This window comes from Protopterus annectens, chromosome 6.part0 (assembly GCF_019279795.1).
Source record: "Protopterus annectens isolate FY-2018-M chromosome 6.part0, PAN1.0, whole genome shotgun sequence".
In the NCBI taxonomy this organism is placed as follows: domain Eukaryota; kingdom Metazoa; phylum Chordata; order Ceratodontiformes; family Protopteridae; genus Protopterus; species Protopterus annectens.
This window is the reverse complement of record NC_056737.1, coordinates 838,290,439-838,318,019: the sequence shown is the minus strand read 5'-3', so window position 1 is coordinate 838,318,019 and position 27,581 is coordinate 838,290,439. Positions and strand designations below refer to the sequence as shown.

The 27,581-nt window shown below is 42.3% G+C and overlaps 1 protein-coding gene across 1 annotated transcript in view; it reads left to right on the top strand.

Moving 5' to 3' along the window:
* The window catches only part of MARK3 (microtubule affinity regulating kinase 3), a gene marked incomplete in the record, with an annotated part of 2,430,063 nt that overhangs the window by 1,942,388 nt on the left and 460,094 nt on the right, over positions 1–27,581 (top strand). Inside the window, 1 exon segment of the mRNA XM_044074521.1 lies at positions 2,805–2,958. Within this exon segment, the coding sequence (XP_043930456.1) occupies positions 2,805–2,958 (154 nt within the window).

Below are 27,581 nucleotides of genomic sequence, written 5' to 3'. Positions count from 1 at the left end.
CCTTATAGCTGGTCCTAATGCTGTCTAAATTCCTCCTCCCATCCTGAGCTTTGGGAATCTACCCAAATGTGATGACTGCAACAGTGAAACACAAAGAACATAGTACAGTTGTGTACACTTACCATAAATGTAGATGTTTGAGTGTATTCACTGTTGCAGTCCTGATTACCCTCCCTCCAGCCCCCTGACTTATTTTGGCTATACCTCTACTCTCCTTTACTATGCTTTAGCTTTTTGGTTTATTTGCTTTTTTGCTGGAGGTATAACCTTGTATATTTATAGATTTAATTGCTTCCCATTAAGGGGGGCACCTGACATCTTGGGCAAGAAAAACTAATTTAATGACATCTGCTGCATGTTTTATACCCCTGACGTCACGGAAGAACAGACAGCAACCGACGCAGGACGCAAGACTGTGTTAATCAGGCTGACTGAGGGCTACTGCAAACAGATAACCCAAATGTGATGACTGCAACAGTGAATACACTCAAGACATCTACAATTATTGTAAGTGTACACAACTGTGCTTTGCTTTTCTCTATTACACAGGCAGAGACAGTGGTTAGGCTGTGATTGAAAAGGGTACTTAATGATGATGCTAGTTCATATTTTAGTTTTAGAAGTTAGCCTGAGATGCTAGACATCTGGTCCCATAGAGGCAGTGTTTTTTTTTTTTTTTTTTTTTGCCTTGCACAAGGTTTTTATGACCTGCTCTTCACTTAAGTAGGGTGAGGGGGGAGTTGGGGGCATGGTTTGTGATAAGTTTGGAGGGGTTAATGGAGTGACATTTTCATCAAAATGTCTGCTTGCAGGTTTGCTATCTCTGTGGGATCAATGTGTGTGATAGATGGTCACTAGTTCGGCACATGCTTGAGTCCTGCCTTTTAAGCTATGTACGTACCTGTAAAAGGCCTTATGATTATCGTTGGTTGAGATTGCTGAGTTTTTCTCAGTTACCCTTAGAGGGTTTGACATGTTGTTTGCTTGTTGAGGCTGAGTGCTTTTCCATTGTTAGGGCCTCGCCTTAGTTTTCTCAAACAGCAACTTTTTGCATTGTAAAGTTGTTTGATCCTGTCCACCAGGGCAGCTTTTTTTTTTTTTTTTTTTTTTTTTTTTTAATACCTTTGGGCTCTGGCTTTGATTCTTTCTGGAGCAGCTGAGTCTATACACTTGTACAAGTGATTGTTCAGAACCTTCTGAGTACACTTCAATGAGGTAACCACTTTTTAAAGCTACCTCGGTCTGTATCTGTGGTACAGAGATCTTGGATTACTTGTGTATAAGTAACAGGGCTATAGGGGTGCAGCTCCTTATGCTGTAGGAGATGGTGAATGAAGTGACGCACACTAGAAATAATGCATTTAGCATTGGAACAAATTTTAGTCTTTGGTATTGCTGTTCACTGTTTGCACTTGAGTGCTGCGCATCTAGTAAGCTAAGTTGCAGCTTGCAGCAGATATTGAATACTTTCAAGGCATCTCCTCAAGCAAAATGTAAAAATGTGGTAGTTTGCCTTATTAATCCTCTCTGCTGTTTTACTCATAAAAAATGAATAACATTTCTGAATCCAGAGCTTCCAGTTAAATTGCCTTACCATGATAGAGCTTATAGTGGCTGTACTTGAAACACTTTTTAACTGCAGGTTATTTTAATTTCTTCCTGTCTGATCCACTTGTAGATGTTAGAATGATCTGTAAATGAATAAACACTGTGGGTGAATTACTAGTCTCCATTACTCAGATTCTAGAACGTAGGTATTTGCGTATGTTAAGGTATATACCATACTCTGCTTGTAAACTACTGCATCTTTTTTTGTCCTGTATTCTACTTCTAGTACATACTATTGGTACTAGTAATTATGGCCCACTGCTCATATCAGTAGTATACACTTTATGCCTTTATGTAGCTTGTCACTAGTTTCCAGCTTAGAACTGTACAAAACCATATATTTGATTTATTGCATTTGTTTACTTTGTGTAACTACTTAATCAGAGTTCCCTTAAAACTTTATATTGTTTAATGGCTTAGGATATGTTTATCTTGTAAGATGTTGCTATATATTGCAGTCGTAGTCCACATTTGCCCATTGGCTAATATATTACAGATGTGCAACTGCTTTAACGCTATTGATTACTGACTACTCTTACTGTGTTTTAGATTTGCTGTAGCCTTTGATATCAGTTTAATGCTGTTTCTGAATTCTGCTTTGTTGAATCTGTCGGGCTCAATAAGTAGCACAGTCATCTTTGATGCTTGGCAGCTCAGAAGGCTCTGGGTTATATTTCCCACACCAAGTGCTTTAATTCAGTTGCCAGTATAAACATCGTAGAGCAGCATATGGGGGGGGGGGTTGCTACACTCATGAAGTGCCATCCTTCATATTATAAATAGGGGTCCCATTTACCTACCCTGGTTAGTTAGCAACTCAAGTGAATGTAAGATCCTGTGACAATTGAAGCGAGTAAAGGAGTGCCCTAGTATGATGGCCAAATATCTACTAGTTGGTATAACTCCCACTTCGTCTTCCATGAACATATATTGTGAAAATAAATCATGCCTATCTCAGTCAACAAAAGAAAATGAGCAATATTCTCTGCGGCATTGGCACAGGTCTTGGCTGAAAAAAACAGTTTGTCTTGTTCACATGTAAAATTCCTGTATGTTACTCCTGCTTTCATTTGGTGTAATAGTGTCACACCTGTATGTTCAAAGACTCAGCTGATCTGTAGTGTTCCTCTGTTTCAAATATTGTTTTTAACATTTTTGTTTGACTTTTCTAACAATAATCATTCTGTGTTTGTCAGTTGGATACAAGCGATTCCAGCTCCAGCAGCAATCTTTCCTTAGCTAAAGTCAGGCCAAGCAGTGACCTTAATAACAGCACTGGACAATCACCACACCACAAAGTGCAAAGAAGTATTTCTTCTACCCAGAAGCAGAGGCGGTACAGTGATCATGGTGCGTATTTTATTTTTTATTTAACCTAAAAAGAACATTATCGAATCACATTTAACAAAAAGAAGAGTATATGACTTCCACTTCTTGTAGTTGAAATTAGGATAACTTTTTGGACTCTGCCACTGAATCACATGACAGTTCTAAAACAAAAACTATAAACGTGTATGTGTGTATACATACATGTCTGTGTCCCTCTCTACATATGTAGTAAAGTCAAAGATAGTTTGGACACAGTTGGTAATTTATAATTGCCCATTATTTGCAAGTCTTTACTTTATGGAGGTTAAATGCACAAACTACTTCAGATATTACTTCAGCAGAATTATGCCTGGCCTGATAATATCAAATAATGTTTTAGTGCAACATCTAGCCCCGTTTTTCTTAAGTGTGGATGATCCCTATCAAACTAAAAATGGACCTGTCCAATGTCCTGACGAGGTTCCCTGGTACCATTTAATCTAGAAATTGTGCAATTATTTTGATGTTATTGGCAGTGTGAGGTTGTCCTGTGCTTGCATTGTATGGACAGTTTTCTAACTAGCAGTTTACTTGGGAACTACTTGTATCATGGTTAGTTAGTGCAGTCTGTTAAACACATGCACTTGGAACTCATTTAAGCTTTTCTTGCTTCTTCCATCAGTTTGTACATACCTGTTCCTTGTGGATTCTTCTTTATTAGATGCCCTTTACGCAGAACTATCCCTTTTAAATGGGTTTAAACACATTTTGACCTGTTACTTGCCAGTTAATCAGGTGGCACATCATGAGAAGGGTCTATATTGTATGCTCGAAGAGACTTTTCTTCGAACATATATTTGACACCTAAAGAGCGAACGGCTACGTCTGCAAATTTTTTCCTCGGGGGGGGGGGGGGTTCAGTTGGCTGTTATCGGGAATTTCTCTTTTCCCCAACGTAGAACGATGTTTGAGTTGGTATATTTAGTTGGGGGGGGTACAGCCCCCCCCCCCCACTTGATTAGGGTTTTGAAGTTTGTGTATGGCCCTGTGAATGTTTTCCCCGAGGAAGAAATTTGCAGACGTGGCTGTTCACACTTTAGAGCGTTCGCTCTTTAGGTCGATTATATGGTCGAAGAAAAGTCTCTTGAAACATATAATATAGACCCCATGAGAAAGGTCCAAATGTAGCTACATTTGCCATATTTCTGAAGAGACTGTTTTATCTTTTCTTTATGAAACTTCTTGTGTTTTAATTGGGCCTGCTGAGTGGTTGTATAAGGATGTGCTTTCATGCCTGCTTTTTGGGATTACAGCAGGTGTTTGTAGAATCATGCCATGAGAGTTACAAATCCTCCTGGCGATCATTTTTCATGTGTGTAATACGGTGACTGTGAGTATGACTGACTTTTTTCTCACATTTGTTCATAAATATAATGTGGTTGAATGCTCAGTTTGTAAGAAAGAGAGAATTTAAATATGTACATGGTTGTAGACAAACTATGGAGTTGTGTGTATTGTCTAGTGCTCTGAACTGCTAGGTTTACCAGAGATGTTACTGTGGGAAGAGTGCATAATTGATCTTCAGAAATACTTAAAAATGGAGATGGGAAAATTGACTACAGAGTTTTTCTGTTTTGGAGAAGGAAGAAGTGGAGTCATGGATGTCCTTCAAGAATGCAACTGCAGTCATAACATATGGGTTGTCCTGCCTCAGGCAGCCCTCGGTCGGCTGTATTCCAAAGTCTGGGTCCGACGTCGGCTGATGTCGCATTTCTCTCCGACGTCAGAGCGGCTGGAGTACATGAGCATCAGCCGACGCCATTTTCTTCAGTCTTTCTTGCCGCACGGTGCCCGAAGCAGAAGCAGTTCGCAAGTGCCGGTCGGTCAGCTCCTGTATTCTTCGATTCCGAAGTCATCAAAAAAGCTAAGTACCCCGTTGGGGACCTTTTCTTGCCTCAGCCGATGTCAGAAATTACTGAAAAAGTTAACAATTGTCTTTCTTGTGGTAAACAAATACCTCATAAGGATTTCCACTCTTACTGTCTTCCTTGCCTTGGCCCAGACCACGACGTCTCGGCCTGTGTAGCCTGTGCTCGCTTCAACAAGCGCACTCTCAGGCGCCGGGCGGAGTTCGCTGAAGATTTTTTCAGCGAAAAATTTGCTTATACAATGCCGTCGGAACTTCCGACATCGCAAACTCCCAAGAAGCGAAAAGACCGGGACCGACATCCTCGGCCTGCGTCTACCACCGACTCCACGCCAAAACCTACCGCAAGTGCTCTGGTTCCCCCTGAGGCGGTTATTCCACCGCTCCAAACCGAAGACACTGCATTACCGACGACTCCCATTCCGGATATCACTCCGCCAGTTATTGATTTTCCTCCGGATACCGAAACCGAGGAAATGCCCGAGACCATTGCTGTAGATAAGGTCACTCCTGCACGTGGAGCTGCCAGGCCTCCTATGGCCATGTCTATTAAGGCCTACACTAGGGCTAAGGCAGCCGCCAGCAAGACCAAGCATCTTACTGCTAAAGCCTTACCTCAGCCTACTCCAGACACACAAATCATGACTATGGCTGCTGACTTAATTTCTATGATTAGAGGCTCACAGGCACATCCTGAGAGAGGATCCCAGCCTCCTTCTGATAAAAGGCCCCGGGTTGAACCCTCTGACCCTATTCCTTCAGATGAATATTCTGAGGACTCTGTCCACTCAGATGGCCAGGAAGAGCTCTTCCAGACCTATGAGGACTCGGATGCAGAGGATTCCATCCCCTCGGCCTCCCCTCCTGAGGATATTTCTTTTGGGGAAGTTCTGCATACCATGAGGGAACATTTCAAGTGGAAAGGCCAGGAATATTCTGATTCCAGAAAGCGCCTTCGAACTTTCCTTAAAAAGCCCCAGCACAGGCCCTTAGCTATTCCTCCTGTGCTTGATGTTTTGGATGATTTATATTCTGACTCGTGTTACCCCTGATTCTCTTCCTCCTGCTCCAGCCAAGCCAGACAGGTATTACAGGGTCCCAGAAACACATTCCCATTTATTCAGGGCCCATACTGCTGATTTGGAAACTATTTCTCAGGGACCTAAAGGTGTTTCAGTTTCCACCTCCAAAAATCCTTTGCCCTCCAACAGGGAAGCTAGGTCATTAGAGAGATGGGGTAAAAAGGTTTACACCTCCACTACTTTATCTATGAGAGATTTGAATTGCCTTTTTCATATGTTACAATATCAGGATTTCCTGTTAGATTTACAGAAAACATTGGCCTCTCCTGATCCTTTAGACAGGAAGTCTTTGCAGGAAGCTGTACATAACTCTCAGCAAGTAAGCAATCATTTCCTGCAGTGTGGATATGATGCACTGGAAGCTTCATGTAGGGCAGCTATGACAGGGGCAGTCATTCGTAGACATGCATGGTTAAAAGATCAACCCCTACCAGATCATGTAAAGGCAAAACTTCTGGATGCACCTTTGGAAAAGAACAAGCTTTTTGGTGCTAATGCTAAGGATGTGTTAAAGTCCATCGAGGAAAAAGCAAAATCAGTTCAGACTGTGAAAGATTTCCTCCAGGTTCAACCCCCCAGATTCAGTAGGAATTGGCCTTCAAAAAACTGGTCCTTTCCTAATCCTGAAAAATTTCAAAGGGGTAAAAACAGACGTGGCCGAGGAAGAGGACAATACAGAGGTCCTTACAGGGGACGACAATGGCAGCCAGCAAACCAAAGAAGTGACACAGGGGTTTCACCTGCCCCACAGCCGCAATCTCAATGACTTTCCTCTACTGCCGCCTACCAGGGAACAAATAGAAGCTCCCTTGGGTGGGAAATTATCTCTTTTTACAGACAATTGGCACAGATTGACAAAGGACAAATGGATTTTGGACATTATAGACCGAGGTTACAGGTTCCATTTTCATACCTTACCAAGAAAACAAGGCATGCCAAACCTACCACAAAACCAGAGGGCAGAGGCTATCAAGCAAATCTCTCTGCTGACTCGGATGAAAGCAATAGAAAGAGTTCCACAACAAGAACAAGGCCAGGGGTTTTACTCGACTGTTCCTTGTTCCAAGAAAAGAATCTCAGTGGAGACCAATACTGGATTTGTCCGCATTAAACACCTTTCTCATAGTACCAAAGTTCAAAATGCTGACTCTACAGCAACTCCTTCCCATGCTGGGCAAGGGGTCTTGGCTGATTACTCTGGACCTCAAGGAGGCATACCTGCATGTCCCTATCAGACACAGCTGCAGAAGATACCTCAGATTTCTTGCAGGGCCAGAGCATTATCAATTCTCAGCATTGCCATTTGGCTTATCTACTGCGCCCAGAGTATTCACAAAATGCCTGGCTTCAGTATTTGCTCATTGCAGGCTCCAGGGGATCCAAATTTACCCGTACCTGGACGACTGCCTCATACAAGCAGATGACAAATTGATGTTGACAAAAAACTTGGACTATGTCATACGATTACTTCAAGCTCTGGGATACACAGTCAACTTCCAAAAGTCAAGACTTCAGCCATCCCAGCAAATAATCTTCTTAGGAGCCAAATTAGACACAGCCTCTCAAATGGCTTACCTAACAGAAGACAAGCAAGAGAAGTTAACTCATTATTTCAAAGGTTTGGCAAAACTTACCCAGATGACTGCAAGGAGATTCCTACAGGCCCTGGGTTACATGGCATCTTGCATTCTCCTAGTTCCATTAGCAAGACTACACATGAGAAAGCTTCAATGGTACCTAAAAAGCCTATGGTCTCAGCACAGCAACAACTTAGAGACAACCATACCGCTCATTCCATGCCTACAAAAGGAATTCCTATGGTGGGCCTCAGTAAGCCAGGCAAACACAGGTATGTCATTCAAACAACCACAGATAACACAGACCATGACCACAGACGCCTCAGACCTTGGATGGGGGGCGCACATGGAAGGCAGGTTTATACAAGGGCAATGGTCTCCAAAGGAAACACATCTGCATATAAACCAAAAGGAAATGCTGGCAGTAATGCATGCCATTGAGGCCTTTCAACACCAACTTCAGCAAGGCCATTTACTGATACGGACAGACAACACCACTGTGATGTGGTGTATAAACAAGCAAGGGGGCACCCATTCTTACCCCCTTTGCAGACTGACAATGCATCTTTGGGAAAAATCACTGAGCCTAAACATTCAGTTACAATCCCAGTTTGTTCCAGGCAGACAATGTGCTGGCGAACAGCCTAAGCAGGAATTTCACAGATCCACACGAGTGGAGGTTACATCCGAAGATCTTCACACAGCTCACTTCGACATGGGGCAGGCCAGAAGTAGACCTATTTGCCTCTCACCTCAACCATCTACAAAAATTCTGCTCAAGGACATACCATCCACAAGCTTGGAAAATAGATGCTCTCTCATTCAACTGGAACTTCCTAAAAATCTATGCATTCCCCCCTCTGCCACTGATGACCTCAGTATTACTAAAGATCAAAGCAGAGACACCCAAGGGGATCCTAATAGCTCCGGACTGGCCAAGACAACACTGGTATCCACTACTACGGAGCATATGTCACACCAAGAAGTGGGCCCTTCCCCAATGGCCTCTACTTTTGACTCAACACAACTTCAAAACAGTGCATCCAAACCTTCAGACACTGCAGCTAACAGCCTGGGAGATCCCATGAATAACCTCAACCTATCTCTCTCCAAGGAAGTTCAGCGGATACTAACAGAGGCTCAAAGACCATCCACCAGAAAGGTTTACTTAGCAAAATGGAAGAGATTCAGCATTTGGAATACCAGCAAGAGACATGATGCATCATTATTGAACATCCCACTCATCCTGGAATATTTGGCAGATATGCTAAAGAATGGACTCTCATATTCTTCCATAAAGATACATGCATCAGCTATTTCAGCTAGATATAACACTGATCCGCCTGTCTTTTCACATCCTTTGCTAAGGCAATTCCTCAGGGGAATCAAGAACATTAAGCCACCAAGAAAGGCTCCAGTGCCAGCCTGGGACCTCAATTTTGTCCTAGAAAAACTGACTCTACCTCCTTTTGAGCCAGCAGCTTCAGTTGACTTGCAATTTCTCTCATGGAAGACAGCTTTCCTGTTGGCAATTACCTCAGCAAGAAGGGTTTCGAACTACAGGCCCTAATGGCAATACCACCGTTCATAATTTTCCACAGAGACAGGGTTTCATTAAGGACCAACCCTACTTTTATGCCAAAGGTGGTATCTAGGGTTTCTTTAAATCAAGCTATTCATCTGCCTGCTTTCTTCCCAATCCTGAGAATAAGGGGAAAGACTGTTACATACCTTGGACATTCACAGACAACTTCGATACTACCTGGACAGAACCAAGACCAGTAGGAAGTCTGAACAACTTTTTGTAGCTTACGCCCCTGCAGTCCAAGGAAAAGCAATTTCAAAACAGACTATTTCAAAATGGATTGGACATTGCATCAGTTTCTGTTATTCCTTTCATGGAAAGACTGTTCCAGCCAATGTCAGACCACATTCCACCAGAGCTACAGCCACCTCTACAGCATTCTTAAGAGGGGTGCCTACTAAGGACATTCTAGAAGCTGCTACATGGAGCTCCATGCATACATTCTCCAAACACTACAATCTCCCTCTATACTCCAGATCCAGAGCAGGCTTTGCTTCAGCAGTCCTGCAGGGTTTGATTGCCACACCATCTTTTTCCTAGAGCATTCCTCCTCCCCCAGCTAAGCTATGGTATTCTACCCATATGTTATGACTGCAGTTGCATTCTTGACGGACATAGTACAGTTTTGTACCTACCATAAATGTAGATGTCCGATAGATATGCAACTGCAGTCGGATTTTCCCTCCCTCCATACCCCTCTATGCATAGGGTCCACTCCTATCCCCTGTTCCTCTTAGCTGGGGATATCTGTTATGGTGCATCTGTTTATTGCTCATTTATTTGTCTGGAATCCTGTTTTTGTCTTCCAATTTGATTACAGCCTTCCTTGGAGGGCACCTGGCATCTGGGGCAAGAAACACTGAAGAAAATGGTGTCTGCTGATGCTTATGTACTCCATCCGCTCTGACGTCGGAGAGAAATGCGACATCAGCCGACGTCGGACCCAGACTTTGGAATCCGGCCGACCGAGGGCTGCCTGAGGCAGGACAACCCATATGTTATGACTGCAGTTGCATATCTATCGGACATCTACATTTATGGTAGGTACAAAACTGTCCTTTTTGACTCCTGTGGTAGCAGGGTTAGCAGATGGAGCTGAAACTAGAGAAGGAGAGAGAGAGAACACTGCACAGATAGTAAGTTAAGTCACAAACACTAATGTCATATAGTGAAGAGTTTATTAGTTTGATTTCTCTACTTTTTGTGGATGACTTAAAACTGTATAGCTCATCAGATGGAGTTGAAAGCACAGCTGCAAATGGCTGAAGCTTTCTCAGATGCAAGAACATTTGGTATGCAAAAGCAGTGTTTGAAGCGGGAAAGTTGCTGTGCCAAGAAAATTTCAATGTGGGACAGGAATGTAATATAAAAGAACTTGAGCAAGAAGGAATTGAAGGATCAGCAATAAAATCTGAACATATTTGAAACTCGAAATACTAAAACTGATATTGAAAACAGTCTTAATATCTAGGAATAAATCCCAACCTGTAAACTGATGTGCTCTTCCTGTTTTAACTCTGTTTTGGTGAGACTGACTGGCCCCAAAAGATATTGCATCAGTTGGTCAGAAAAACAAAAATGTTTCACGCTTATCAAATAAAAAAATCAGTGGATATCAAGATTATATGTTCCATGCTCTGAAGGAGGTATGGGCCTCCTTGAAACCGATAACATGCATAGAACCTCAGCTGTCGGGACTGCATACATATCTGCTGGACTTCATCAAATACTTGTACACTACAGCATGAAGAGAGGACGTCTAAGGTGACAATTATACTTTGTTTAGCAAAAGCATTCAGGTAGCAAGCTGGAATGGATATCAAACCAAAAGTACACAATAATCAGACAGCAACTGAATGTGCCAAAAAAAAAAAAAAAAAAAAAAAACAGGAAGGACCAAATGAGAATAAATATGGAAAAGCCATAAATGTAGTGGCAAGTGTAGAAATCTGGAACAACTTCATTTTGATCAAGATTTGACGTAAGAATGGTTAAGGGGAGGTGAGTTGAAACAAAAGGATGAAAGCTTAATAGCAGCACAGGATAGTGGACAATGTTGCATGCTGTTTTACAAAGTCCATTGAGCATGTGGTGTCAGAGAAACACTCACACAAGTTCTGTATAAAAAAAAAAAAAGGTTTGAAAGCAGATGTCCTTCAAGAATGCAACTGCAGTCCTTACATATGGGGTTGTCCTGCCTCAGGCAACCCTTCGGTCGGCCGGATTCCAAAGTCTGGGTCCGGCATCGGCTGATGTCGCCTCTTCCCCGTCGTCAGAGCGGCTGGGGTATAAAAGCATCAGCCGACGCCATCTTCCCCAGTCTTTCTTGCCGTGCGGTGCCCGAAGCAGAAGCAGTTCGCAAGTGCCGGTCGGCCAGCTCCTGTGTTTTCAGTAACCAAAGTCATCAGAAAGCTAAGTACCCCGTTGGGGAACCTTTTCTTGCCTCAGCCGATGTCAGATAAAACTGCAAAAGTTAATAACTGTTTGTTTTGTGGTAAACAAATACCTCATAAGGACTTCCATTCTTACTGCCTTCCCTGCCTTGGCCCAGACCACGACGTCTCGGCCTGTGCTGCCTGTGCTTGCTTCAATAAGCGCACACTCAGGCGCCAGGCAGAATTTGCTGAAGACTTTTTTGGCGAAAAGTACTCCTATATCATGCCGTCGGAACAACCGACAGCACATTTCCAAAAAACGGAAGGACCGGGACCGACACCCTCTGCCCGCGACTTCCTCCGACACCACGCCAAAACCTACCGTGAGTGCATCGGTCTCTTCTGAGGCGGTAATTCCACCGCTCCAGACCGACGACACCGCTTTATCGTTCTCTTCGGCCCCGGAGTCTACCCCGGTGCCGGTTGTTGATTTTTCTCCAGAAACCGAAGCCCAAGATTTGCCTGAGACCAATACCGGTGGACAAAGTTACTCCACGTGGGGCAGCTAGGCCTCTGGTGTCTATGTCCATCAAGGCCTACACACGTGCCAAGGCTGCCAGCCAGGCTAAGTCTCACCCTCCTAAATCTTTTTCCTCAGGGTCCCACTTCTGATAAACAGATAATGACTTTAGCTGCAGATCTAATTTCCTTAATCAGGGGCTCCCAGGCTCATCCTGACAGAGGTTCTCAGCTGCCTTCAGACAAAAGACCTAGGGTTGAGCAGACAGATACCCCTTCCTCAGATGAAGCCTCTGGTGACTCAGACCATTCAGATTCCCAGGAAGAGTCTTTCCAGGCCTACGAGGATTCTGCTGCTGAGGAATCTATTCCTTCTGCCTCTCCTCCTGAGGATATTTTTTTCGGGGAAATTCTCCACTCCATGAGAGAGCATTTTCAGTGGCAGGGCCAGGAATTCTCCGACTCCAGGAAACTGCTTCGTACTTTCCTTAAGCTTCCCCAGCACAGGCCTTTAGCTATCCCACCAGTGTTAGATGTACTGGATGATGTGTACTCAGAATCAAGTGCTTCTCCAGATTCTCTCCCTCCTGCTCCTGTCAAACCAGACAGATACTACAGGGTTCCTGAGACTCATAAACATCTTTTTAAGGCCCATTCTGTTTACCTAGAAACTATTTCCCAGGGGCCCAAAGGAGTGGCCACTTCCACGGCCAAAAATCCTTTGCCCGCAGACAGGGAATCCAGGTCCCTGGAGAGGTGGGGCAAAAAGGTTTCTACCTCAACCACCCTTGCCATGAGGGCCCTTAATTGCCTTTTTCATATGTTTCAGTATCAGGATTTCTTGATGGATGATTTGCAGAAAAAGTTAGCCTCTCCTGAGCCTTAAGATAGAAAGGCCTTGCAGGATTTGGTTCATAATACACAGCAGGTTAGCAATCATTTTCTTCAGTGTGGTTATGATGCATTGGAAGCTTCATGTAGGGCAGCAATGACAGGGGCCGTCATACGTAGACATGCTTGGTTGAAAGAACAGGCATTGCCAGATCATGTTAAAGTAAAGCTTCTAGATGCACCTCTGGAAAAACACAAGCTATTTGGTGCTAATGCTCAGGATGTGTTGAAATCAATTGAGGAAAAGGCTAAATCAGTGCAAACAGTCAAAGATTTCCTCCAGGTTCAGCCACCAAGGTTCAGCAGGAATTGGCCTTCGAAAGAATTGGTCCTTTCCAGACACTGACAAGTTCCAAAGGGGAAAAAACAGGCATGCCCGAGGGAGAGGGCAATACCGAGGCTCTTACAGGGGGCGCCAATGGCAACCGACTAATCAGAGAAGACTTGACTTTCACACCGCTGACCAAGGCTGAAAGAGAAGCACCTTTAGGCGGAAAATTATCCTTATTTTCAAAAAATTGGCACGTTTTAACAAAGGACAAATGGATTCTGGAGATAATAGACCAAGGTTACAGGTTCCACTTCCATACTTTACCAACAAGACAAGGCATGCCAAATCTGCCACAAAATCAAAGGGCAGAGGCACTCGTACAAGTTTCAAAGCTGCTACAAATCAAAGCAATAGAAAAAGTCCCTCCTCAGGAACAAGGCCAGGGATTCTACTCAAGACTGTTCCTTGTTCAAAGAAAAGCAATGGAGACCTATACTGGACTTGTCCGCTCTAAACACTTTTCTCATTGTGCCAAAATTCAAAATGCTGACTCTACAGCAACTTCTTCCCATGCTGGGCAAGGGGTCTTGGCTGGTTACACTGGACCTCAAGGAGGCATACCTGCATGTCCCAATCAGACACAGTTGCAGAAGATACCTCAGATTTCTTGCAGGGCCAGAGCATTATCAATTCTCAGCATTGCCTTTTGGCTTATCTACTGCACCCAGAGTATTCACGAAATGCCTGGCATCAGTAGTTGCACACTGCAGACTCCAGGGAATACAAATATACCCTTACCTGGACGACTGCCTTATACAAGCGGACAGCAAGCAAGCCTTGACAAAAAACTTGAATTATGTCATTCACTTACTACAGGCTTTGGGATACATTCAAAAATCAAGACTACTGCCATCCCAACAAATAATTTTTCTAGGAGCCAAACTGGACACAAAATTACAAGTGGCTTTCCTCACAGAAGGGAAGCAAAAACAATTACCAGATTACTTCAAAAGCCTAGCAAAACTCACCCAGATGACTGCAAAGAAAATCCTGCAGGCCCTGGGTTACATGGCATCTTGCATTCTACTGATTCCACTGGCAAGGCTACACATGAGAAAACTACAATGGTACCTAAAATGTGTATGGTCTCAACACAGCCACAACTTAGAAGCAATTATCCCACTCATTCCATGTCTACAAAAGGAATTTTTGTGGTGGGCACAAGCAAGCCAGCTAAACAAAGGCATGTCTTTCAACAAACCTCAAACAAGCCAAACCATTACAACAGACGCCTCAGATCATGGATGGGGGGCGCACATGGAGGGCAGATGCATTCAAGGGCAAGGGGCTCCCCGGGAAGTGCATCTACACATCAGTCAAAAAGAGATGTTGGCAGTCATTCATGCAATCGAGGCCTTCGGAAAATTTCTTCAACAAGGTCATCTGCTAATAGACAGACAACACCACTGTTATGTGGTACATAAACAAACTGGGAGGTACTCATTCTTACCCCCTCTGCAGACTAACAATGACTCTTTGGGAAAAGTTCTTGAAACTGAACATACAGTTGCAATCCCAGTTTGTTCCAGGCAAGGACAATGTTCTGGCGGACAGTCTAAGCAGAAACATTTTGGACCCGCACAAATGGATGTTGCATCCAAACATTTTTTCACAAATAACTCCGGCATGGGGGAGGCCGGACATAGATCTCTTTGCCTCACACCTCAATCATCATCTGAAGAAGTTCTGCTTGAGGACACACCATCCTCAAGCCTGGAGAATGTATGCTCTCTCCTTCAGCTGGAACTCTCTAACAATCTATGCATTCCCACCTCTACCATTAATGACCAAGGTGTTAATGAAGATCAAAGCAGAACAACCGAAAGGCATTTTGATAGCTCCAGACTGGCCAAGACAGCACTGGTATCCTTTACTAAGGAGCATAACTTGCACCAAGCCGTGGCCCCTGCCTCAATGGCCTCTGCTTTTGACTCAGCACAATTACAGCACGGTTCATCCCAACCTGCAAACTCTGCAGCTGGCAGCTTGGAGGGTTCCATAACTTCTCCCCATATCTCTCTCTCTCCAAGGCAGTTCAACAGATCTTACTGGAAGCACGCAGACCTTCCACCAGAAAAACTTATTCAGCCAAATGGAAGAGATTCAACATCTGGAATGCCAACAAGGGCCAGGATGCATCAGTGATGAGCATCCCACAGATACTAGAATACTTGGCAGAAATGCTACATAATGGACTTTCATATTCTTCCATAAAGATGCACGCTTCAGCAATTTCAGCAAACTACAACAGTGATCCACCTGTGTTTTCACATCCTTTGCTAAGACAGTATCTAAGAGGGATAAAGAATATCAAACCTCCCAGAAAACCACCAGTGCCTGCATGGGACCTCAACTTCGTGTTGGAAAAATTAACTCTTCCTCCTTTTGAGCCAGCAGCATCTTCAGAATTGCAATTCCTCTCCTGGAAAACAGTTTTCCTGTTGGCAATTACCTCAGCAAGAAGAGTTTCGGAGATACAGGCCCTCATGGCAGTACCTCCATTTCTCATTTTTCATCAGGACAGAGTTTCTTTAAGAACCAATCCTTCATTCATGCCAAAAGTGATACCCAGGGTGTCTCTAAATCAAGCAATTCACCTGCCTACCTTCTTCCCCAATCCTCAAAATAAAGGAGAAAAGCTGCTGCACACTTTGGACATACACAGACAACTGCGCTACTACTTGGACAGAACAAAGGCAAACAGAAAGTCTGACCAGCTATTTGTAGCTTACGCTGCTGGAGTGCAAGTAAAGGCAATTTCCAAACAATTTCAAAATGGATTGGACACTGCATCAGATTCTGTTATTCTTTCCATGGAAAAGGTGTGCCAGCCAATATCAGGCCACACTCCACCAGAGCTATAGCCACCTCCACAGCCTTTCTAAGAGGGGTGGCTACAAAGGACATTCTAGAAGCTGCTACATGGAGCTCCGTGCATACATTTTCCAAACACTACAACCTGCCTTTATATTCCAGATCCCGAGCAGGCTTTGCTTCGGCAGTCCTGCAGGGCATTTTAGCTACACCATCTTTATCTTAGAGCCTAACACCCCCAGCATGACTATGGTAATCAACCCATATGTAAGGACTGCAGTTGCATTCTTGAAGGACATAGTACAGTTTTGTACCTACCATAAATGTAGATGTCCGATAGATATGCAACTGCAGTCAGATTTTCCCTCCCTCCTACCCCTCTGTATCTTCTCCTTTTGGGTCCACTCCCCCTTATACAACTTAGCTGGGGATATCTGTTATGGTGTATCTGTTTATTACTGTTGTGCATGTCTGGAATTTTTTATCCAGTTTCTAAATTTAGCCTTCCTTGGAGGGCACCTGGCATCTGGGGCAAGAAACACTGAGGAAGATGGCATCGGCTGATGCTTTTATACCCCAGCCGCTCTGACGTCGGGGAAGAGGTGACATCAGCCGACGCCGGACCCAGACTTTGGAATCCGGCTGACCAAAGGGCTGCCTGAGGCAGGACAACCCCATATGTAAGGACTGCAGTTGCATATCTATCGGACATCTACATTTATGGTAGGTACAAAACTGTACTTTGCATGCCTTGTTGTCTGGTGCAATACCAATGGCAGAGGGCCTGTACGCTGAAAGGCAGAAGATTACTGCATTGCTGATTGTGTACTCTACAATATAGAAGTAGTTGAGAAGCATTGGAAACATGAACCACAAAACATTAACGAATGATGACATGTACATCACGTAAGATCATCCATTACCAACAATTTAAAAACTAGATGCGAGAAAAACAGATGTAGTAGTGCATGGAAAAAGAAAAAAAGTTGCATTGGTCATTGAATTTGCTACACGTAGTGATGAGTGTTTCACTTGCATACAGTCATAAAATGTCTAGATTTGCAGGCAGAAACAAAAGCAGTATAGAAGATAGATAACCAGAGAGTTCCAAGAGTAGTATGAGCAATGGGTTTAAAAAAAAAAATATTTAGATAAGCTAACAAATACATGCAACTCAAGATTAATTACAGGAAGATTCATTTTGAGCACATTGCTGGTGCTGCAAAGAACACTTTTAGCTAACTAGAGTGAAATAATACTTGTTTCATCAACTTTAGTCATACCCTGACTTAGGAATTAGGTCCATTCTTATGGTATTAGAAACACAAAAGACTTGGAGATATTAAACCGTGAGGAAATTATGCTCAACAGAATGGGTAACAGAGTGGTAAGTTCAACTGTGTACCTTTACTTCAGTTTCAAACATGGCCAAGTCATTAGCAAAGGCAGGAGACAATAGTGTGTGTCAGGTGTTTAGATGTTAGCTTTAGTGTTTAGCCTCCTGTGTGGTTGGTATTTTTTTTTTCTGAGAGTTTTGTATGTTATGAACTACATTGTCGAAGTTGATGGCAGGCACTCTGTAATGTTTGGTTTTGTCTGGGTACTTCTAACTAGATTTCCAGCAAGAGTGCATTTTTTCTCAGTTGCATCCTGTTGACATTGTTTTGTAGAATTTAATTTGCAGTTCATACATATAAGCTATTAAATGGTCATAGATTAAGTTGTATAAGTGATGCTAATGTTGTATGAATGCCACTGCTTTGTTGGTAAATTGCCGAACTTTTTAAACAGGATTTATACTTGCCTTTGTTTTATTGTACTCCTTAGCTGGGAGCTCTTCCATGGTTCTTGATATTAATATTTTGACCAATAAAGGCCTTTCATAAGAACCTCAACACTTTTTCAGATAGTTTCTTTGGACCATGTTTGTCTTTGGACCATGTTCCATGTGCTTGGGGGCTGCCTTCTGGATTTTTTGATGTTTATCGTGTTTCACTGTTGGTCATTACACTTGGGTTATCCTGCTGGCAGGCGACCCGCAGTCTGCCCAAGTTCCAAAGTCTTGGGCCGATGTCGGTTGCTGTCGCATCTTCCCTGACGTCAGTGCGCCAGGGGTATAAAAGTTGCAACAGACTCCATTTTCTTCAGTCTTATTTGCCGCGCTGTGCCCAAAGCAAAAGCAGTTCGCAAGTGCCAGTCGGCCGACTCCTGAGATTTTCAAAATTGAGTTTCAGAACCGAAGTCTTCAGTAAAGCTAAGTATCCCGTTGGGGAAACTTTTTCTTGCTCCAGACTGATGTCAGTAAAAGTTAATAATTGTATTTCTTGTGGGAAGCAAATACCTCATAAGGACTTCCACTCTTACTGTATTCCTTGCCTAGGCCCTGACCACGACGTTACCAGTTGTCGGTTTTGTGCTAGATTCAATAAATGCACTATTAAACGTCTGTTTGATTTTGCTTTACGTTATTTTGGCCAAAGGTTTAATTACATAATGCCGTCGGAACAACAGACGTCCGGAATTTATAAAAAACGCAAAGACAAATAAAAGGACAGGCATCCGAGGTCCAAAACCGACAAAGCCTCTTCTAGGCCAGTCGCCGGTTTGCTGTTTCTTGGTGAGGTGATTTCACAGCCCCTAATGCCGGCTACCTCAGAGCCACAGGCCGTAACCAACAGCCACATGGAGACACCGAGGCCTGTGGAAACTCAAGGTATTGGGCCTACGGAAGCTACTCCCTCAGATGGGTCCGGAACCACTGAACAGGCATCGGCTTTTGAGGGTGTTTTCAGACCTTCACAGCTTACGATCAAGCCCACTACAGCAGCAAAGGCAAAGTAAAAAAACACCATTAAAGACAAGGAAACTACAGCATTCCCCAGAACAGTCATCCATGCCAAAGAAACAGATGCTTAAAATGGCCGAAGACCTAATTACTTTAATCAGGGTTTCCCAACCCCTTCCTGACAAAAGGCCTAGGCAAGATACTGACTGATTCCTCTGACCAGGTTTCCATTTTCTCTGATTCCTCTTCTGATCAGGGATATTCTCTCCCTCCCTATGAGGACTCTGATGCAGAAAAGTCTATACCTTCAGCCTCTCCGCCTGAGGATTATTCTTTTGGGGAAATCCTGCACACCATGAGGGAGCATTTCCATTGGGAGAGCCAGGATTATTCAAAATCCAAGAAAAGGTTCAGAGACTTCCTTTTATTGCCTCAGCACAGGCCCCTGGCTATCCCCCCCTGTGCTTGATGATGTTGAAGTTTTTTCTGAATCCTGTCTGTCCCCTGATTCTTTACCCCCTGCACCAGTCATGCCAGACAGGTACAACAGGGTCCCTGCCTCTCATAAATTTCTTTACAAAAACCCCACTGCAGACCCAGAAATAATTTCTCAGGGTCCTAAAGGGGTTAAGGCTTCCACTGCTAAAAATCCTGTCCCCTCGGATAGGGATTCCAGAGCTCTGGACAGATGGGGAAAAAAGTTTACACTTCTGCTACTTTAGCTGTAAGGGCTTTAAACTGCCAGTTTCACATGCTTAAATATCAACAGCACCTCATATCATTGTCAAAACAGAAAATGGTTTCAAATTCAGAAAGTCCTGACAGTAAGGAAATGCAGGATTTATTGCATGCAGTTGAACAAGTGGGAAAGCATGCTCTGCAATGTGGTTTTGATTCATTAGAGGCTTCTTGTAGAGCCGCAGTTACAGGCTCTGTTATTCGAAGGCATGCTTGGCTGAAAGAACAAAGTTTACCTGATCATGTTAAAGTAAAATTATTGGATGCTCCACTACAGCATGATACTTTATTTGGTGTTAAGGCAGAAGAGGTGTTAAAGAAAATGGAGGATAAAGCAAAATCAATGCAGACAGTGAAAGATTTCTTACAGGTTCAATCACCTAGATTTAGCAGAAACTGGCCTTCAAAAAATTGGTCTTTTCCAGTGTCAGACAGGCCACAAAGAGGCAGATACAGACGCCCAAGAGGCAGATCTCAGCCCCAAGGCTCCTACAGACCTAAACAATGGGGTGCTTCAGCCCCCAAAGGAGGGGAAGATAAAAAATCACAACCTTATAGGAAACGGTCCCAATGACTTTCCTCTACAAATGCCAAGCACTTACCTTTTGACAGCACCCCTAGGGGGAAAGCTAGCACTGTTCTCAAAAAATTGGCACATGATCACCCAAGACCAATGGGTGCTGAATATTGTTTCTCATGGTTGCAGGTTCCACTTCCACACGCTTCCAAAATCAAAAGGTATGCCAGACCTGCCACAAAACCAATGGGCAGAGGCACAAAAACAGATTGCTGCTCTTATGGACATGGGAGCTATTCAAAAAAGTACCAAAGCAAGAACAGGGACAAGGATTTTACTCAAGACATTTCTTTGTACTCAGAAAGGACAAAGCCTAGAGACCAATACTGGACCTGTCAATCCTAAATACTTTCCTGGATGTTCCAAAATTCAAAATGTTAACACTACAGCAACTTCTGCCCGTGCTGGGCAAGAAGGCTTGGCTAGTTACTTTGGACCTCAAGGAGGCATACCTGCATGTCCCAATCAGACAATCTTGCAGAAGATGCCTCAGATTCATAGCAGGCTCAATGCATTACTAGTTCTCTGCACTGCCGTTTGGCTTATCTACTGTGCCCAGGGTCTTCACAAAATGCCTGGCACCAGTAATTGCATTTTGCAGACAAAAAGGAATTGAGATATATCCCTATTTGGACGACTGCCTTATTCAAGCAGAGAGCAAGGACATTCTTCTAAAGCATATGGCGTTTGTAAAACGATTACTAATTTGCCTAGGGTACACAGTAAACGAAAATAAATCAAAACTAGTGCCCTCTCAAGAGATAATATTCCTGGGTGCAAGCTTAAATACAACTGCCCAGATGGCTTATCTCACGCCAGACAAACAAAGGCAACTGACTCATTACTTTCAGATGATGGCAACAAAAACCCAGCTCCCTGCAAGAAAAATTCTGCAGGCCCTGGGCTTCATGGCATCCTGCATTCTTCTGATTCCATATGCAAAACTGCATATGAGGTAACTACAATGGTATCTAAAAAGTGTTTGGACTCAGCATTGTCGTAGCCTGGAGACAATCATAACTTTAATTCCCTGCCTACAACAGGAGTTTCGATAGTGGTCCCAGGCCTGTCACCACAATAAGGGACAGCCTTTCAGCTTACCCACAGCCAGGCAGACAGTAACAACGGATGCATCGGATTATGCCTGGGGGCACATATGGCAGGAAAATGCCCAAGTAACGAATGCATCTTCACATCAATCAAAAAGAAATGCTAGCTGTACAGAATGCCCTGACAGCTTTCAAGGACCTACTACATCCAGGACAACTATTAATAAAGACGAACAATACCACAGTTATGTAACAAGCAAGGGGGGGCACACATTGCTACCCCCTATGCAGGCAAGCCATGACTTTGTGGAACACAGCACTGACCTATCAAGTACATCTGCAGGCACATTTCTTGCCAGGAACAACAAATACACTGGTAGACGAACTAAGCAGAAATCTCATGGATCCTCACGAATGGAAGCTAAATTCACAAGTGTTCAGCATGATAATGAGGAAATGGGATGCCCAGACGTTGATCTTTTTGCCTCCCCTCACAGTTACCAAATACAGAAATTTTGCACAAGAACTTATCACACTCAAGCATGGAAAATGGATGCTCCATCATTCAGCTGGAAAGGCCTGACAGTCTATGCCTTCCTTCCGATGCCTCTTCTTACCAAGGTGCTACTAAAAGTCAGACAAGAAAGGCTAAAAATGATCCTGATTGCCACACCAGCACTGGTACCCAATCCTAAAGAGTTTGTCTCGAGACCCAGCTTGGCTTCTACCTCAAATTCCTCATCTTCTAACACAACAAAACAATCAGATTCTTCACAGTCAACTAAGAACCTTAAACTTGGCAGCATGGCAGATAATGTAGCCACTCAGACTGCACCTCTCTCTAAAGCTGTTATGGATGTCATTTTAGAAGCCAGGAGACCCAGCACTAGGAAATCTTATGCAGAAAAATGGAAGAGATTCTGTGCTTGGAACCAGGCACAAGGGCTCGAACCACTTGTCTCTAATATACCTCAGATTTTACAATACCTAACTGAAATGCTGGACAAAGGCTTATCTTTCTCATCTATTAAAATCCATGCCTCTGCCATTTCAGCCCATTACAATACGGAACCTCCTATTTTTTCACATCCTCTTCTATGACAGTACCTCAGGGGCAAAAAATATAAGACCCCCAAGAAGAGCACCAGTACCCACTTGGGACCTCAATTTTGTTTTAGAAAACCTCACACTGCCTCCTTTTGAACCAGCCAGCACAGCTGATCTAAAATTCTTATCATGGAAAACTGCTCTGTCTCTAGCAATAACTTCAGCAAGAAGAGTCTCAGAGTTACAGGCATTAATTGCTGTGGAACCTTTCCTCATTTTTCATCAGGACAGGGTTTCTCTAAGGACAATCCCAACATTCATGCCAAAAGTGGTCTCCAATGTGGCCTTAAACCAAACCATTCATTTAAATACGTTTTACCCAAATCCCCAGAATAAAGGGGAGACTTCTGCATGCTTTGGATATACACAGACAGCTACAATTCTACTTGGACAAAACAAAAGCTTTCAGAAAAACTGAGCAACTGTTTGTAGCCTATGCTGCAGGATCACAAGGAAAGCCTTTTACAAAGCAGACCATCTCAAAATGGATAGGACACTGCATCCGCTTTTGTTATGCACAACATGGCAAATCAGTGCCTAAGGGAATTGGGCCTCATTCTACCAGAGCAGCAACCACTTCAGCAACTTTCCTCAGAGGGGTACCAACCAAAGATATTTTAGAAGCTGCAACCTGGAGCTCAGTGCACACTTCTACCAAGCACTGCCACCTACCTCTCTACTCCAAATCCAGAGCAGGCTTTGCCACTGTAGTTCTGCAGGGCCTGGTAGCCTCTCCAAATCCAATTTAGACCCAGCCGCCCAACCTCAGCTTTGGGATTCTTCCCAAGTGTAATGACTGCAATAGTGAAACACGATGAACATAGTACAGTTGTGTACCTACCATAAATGTAGATGTTAGAGTGTATTCACTGTTGCAGTCCAGGTTACCCACCCACCATCCCCCTTTTTTCATTGCTGGGACTTTTCTGTACTTCTCATCTCTATACAACCTATGTGTGGTGTATTTGCTTGTAGATGGAAATGTTTATAGTAATATATGCATGTTTTTTGGCATAATTTTCTTTCCATCCTTCCTATCTGGGGTCACCTGACATCCGGGGCAAGAAAAACTGAAGAAAATGGCTTCTGTTGCAACTTATACCCCTGGCGCACTGACATCAGGGAAGATGCGATAGCAACCAACGCCGGACCAAGACATTGGAACTCGGGCCGATTGCGGGTCGCCTGCCAGCAGGATAACCCAAGTGTAATGACTGCAACAGTGAATACACTCGAACATCTACATTTATGGTAGGTACACAACTGTACTTTCCCCTTCTGCTTCATTCTTTCTCACTAACCCAGTGGCCCCATGCTTTGCCTCGTCTGACAGCCTCTTAACCCCAGACAGTCTCCTCCATAAACCAGGACTGGTGCGGAACCTAAATGTCTCTGGATGGGTGGGGGGTTGTGCTCACTGCTTTCATTGAGGGTGTTTTTTTCATTTATGTCCTACCCCCTGAGTATACCTTCCACTCTGCGTTTGCCTTTTCCATCAGAGAGCTACTCCCATGATTCTCCGCAGGGGGAAGTGTACACTAACATCCTCCCCTCCCTGCCAGAACTTCAGATGCGTGAACCAATAATCAAATCTGAGTTTCCTGGTCTGCCAATAGGACTTTCTTTCTGTACCACTGAGCTGTTCCTTCCTGGATTTTTTTATTCTGAATTTTCCATGTTATCAATATCCCCTTCTTGGAGTAACTGTGCCATTATTTTTGGTGTTGTGCTATATGTAAACCAGTGCCCATGATTTACTGTTTGTGATCTGGTGGTTTGTGAATTGCATAACTGCCTTTGTGCTAAGCTAGAGTTGATCAATGCACTTAATGCTTTTGACTTCTTGTTCCATGGTCACCTTCTACACAAACCAAAATGTCTCTTCACAGATTCATACTATTCTTTAGACTGCATACCCCCAGGGACAGGCCAGCTTCTTATTGTAGGAAGACACTGGGTTTGCTGTAATGTACAGTTGAGTTTTAAAAGCAAGTAAGGTATTATAAAAATCACATGTAAATTTTCTTTGATATGCAGACTTCCCATTCATCTAGCCATCTGAAAGTACATGTAATGGAGAATAAAGATAATGTGTGTATTTATATGTATGTATGTGTGTGAATATAAATATACAGGTGTACTTCAGTTGATTGAACTTTCAAAATTTCAACTTTCATATGGCTAAGACCATATGATTGAACTTTTGAAAGTTCAAACATCTAATATAGTAGTAAAAAATAAATAAATTACCTAAACAGTTTTAGCAGGGGGCAAGCCCCATGCACCCCCACACCCCCTGCTGTTTGTATATATACCAACTCAAAGATCACATTACAGTGCTAAAAAAGGAAATCTTCCCTTTCCATGCTGTATGGAGGTCTCCATTAAGAACTTTCGAACTTTCAAAAGTTCGATCATATAGTGTCTGCCATATGAAAGTCGAACTTTTGAAAGTTCGATCATATGAAGGGGACCCAAATATATATACACACACATGTATAAGTGTTAATTACACTGTCACAAAATTTAACTCTGAAAATAAGTGTTGTACATATCTGTTCCTTATGTTGTCAGGCCTTAAAAGACACCAACATTGAGCAGATTGCATTTGTTTTGTATGCTGCCTCTTGCACATGTGATTAAACAGTGCTTAGGGTTGCAGCAAATATGCATCAGAATGCATGTATGTAGTGCAATGTTATGCTTTAGGATATTCATTGAGCGCATTTCATTTTCTAATTAGTATACTAGTTGCTCTTATTGCACTCAGACTTTCAGATATATTTTATTTTTATTTCACACCTTAAATTCAGTGCTCCTTGCATAGTAATGTATTGTACTGTGCTTCTGTTTTCTACACTTTGTATTCTGTTCTAAAAACCTGGACCTTGTATTTTTATGCATTCACAATCAGATTTGTGTTTTTTTAGGTAATGTACTGGAGGGCATTTGCAACTGATCGTTTACTGTTTCTCAGCACTTCTTGCTGAGAATGCATTCACTTAAATTATGACCATTGCCAGTCACAGGTGTTACAGAATGTACTGATGAGATTTTACTAACAGTACAGAAGTGTGTTAAGTACACTTAACCTGTGGGAAGGTTCCTTCAACAGTCGTGTTGCAAAAAATTGTGTTGTGAAAGGTTAGGAAAGTTGGAAAGTGAATGAAACTGTACACATGGATTTTTTTAATGTAGAATTTTATAATGTGCACTTACCCTAATTCTTGGTTCAGTTATGGCACAGTGCATAACACTCCTTTTGAACTTAAGAGCATTAATTCATTTCTGTTTTATTGCTTTTTGGGGTTCAAGATTAAATTCAGTAAAAGGGGGAGATTGTATGTAATGGATGCAAGAAAGGTGGGCAGAAATGTGTAAGTATTGTAATATTTTGTGCTCCTTTGTGTATGTGTGTGTATATATGTATGTGTATATATATATATATATATATATATATATATATATATGTATGTATATATATATATATATATATATATATATATGTATGTATATATATATATATATATATATATATATATATATATATATATGTATGTATATATATATATATATATATATATATATATATGTATGTATATATAATGCACACGTGCATGTATTGCATTTTAAGAGAAAAGATAGATTTTATTAGAGAAATACACATTTTGGAAAGTATACTGCATGGCTATCAAGACATGTATAGTGAAGATTTTAGGTAGAGATGTAAAGAAAAATGTGAATAGTTTAACTGAAGATTGAACTGGTACCAAGAGTTGAAGGCAAAGTTTTTTACTGTAATAAGTGGCAAGATGTTGCTCAAAATGTGTGTATTCATAGGTAGAATGTGTAAAAAATGTAGAAGAGCTTGATATTGGTATTGCAGTTAGCCAAGCTTTCTGTAGAGTGACTTTCAGTTTTCAGTGTTGCACTTCACTATGGTACCATTCTTAAGTGCTGAAATTGATAATTTTGTAAATTAGTCTTGCTGTTCAGAGTTTTATTCTTATTGTAAATTACAGTTTAAATGTATTAATTACACCTAACCTGTATGAAGGTTCCTTCAACAGCAATTCAACATGGAGTGATTGACTTCAGAAGGTGTTAGATCCGTTGGACAATAAAGCAGAAAGGATGATTCATGCTCATCAAACTATTTATAAAAAGCAGTGTATACTAAGACTGTATATTCCCTAGTCTGTGGAACCGCCTACATATTTGTTGATGTTACAATACCCAAACTTATGTAGGTTTTAAAACATGAGAACAAGTCTAAGATGACTTTCTTGCTTAGTTTAGCAGAAGCATATTGGTGTCAAGCTGGAATGGAAATAAGCCAGTAGATAAAAATCGGGCGGCAACTGAATGTGCCAAAAATCAAAAGAATATAAAGGTGAAGGATCAGATGAGAAGGCAAGACATGAAAAATGCATGAACAATACCTATCAACTGTCTAGATTTTTGCAGAATGTCCAGATTTTTGCCTCATATTTTTGGTCCGTTTCTCCAAAAGTTGTGGTTTTCTGGCAAATCCATTGAGGACTGAAGTCAGAAAATCATGACAGAAATGTGAGCTTTAGATTTCATATCCTTTATAAAATTCATGCTAATGCAAAACCTGTTCTGTCAGTTTACAAAGTTTATAAGAGCAGTATTTAAAAATGATTCATATTTTTGAGCCTTTGTTCCCCCCATTCATTATGGCTTTGTCCAGATTTCTTGCTGTAAGTGATTGAGCGGTATGTGCATGAATGTAGTTGCAAGTGTAGAAAATTCTTGGTACAATCTCATTTTGATCATGATCGAATGCAATGCCGGTGCTAGGTTATTTTGCACCCTAGGCAAAACTTTAGTGCTCCCCTTGTTTTACAACAACGTATTGACAAACAGTCCTATTTATCTTGACTACCCATACAAAACGATATTAGGTTAGAAAAACATGTCATCCTTGAATGGCTCCCTAGAGCATACTTCATACCTTGTATGTGTTTGACTCCTGGCAGGATATTAAATTTAAAAAAATATAATAGTAAAGAAAGTCATTAATAGCCCTGAAAACACATACTGTCTAACCTTACATACTACTAGTATCTGGTTGACCATGCCAGGACTGTAAAAAGAAAAAAAAAAAAAAAAAAAATTCACAAACTGTTCCCAAAACAGCCAGCCCACTGTAGATATCATTTTCTACTATGATCTGGTTCACCCTGCCAAACTCCAGGCCCAGGATGTTAGAAACAAAGAACAAATATGTAACCAAGTCCACCTTTTCATTTTACAGTGTCTGGTCAATCCTGCCAAAAATAAT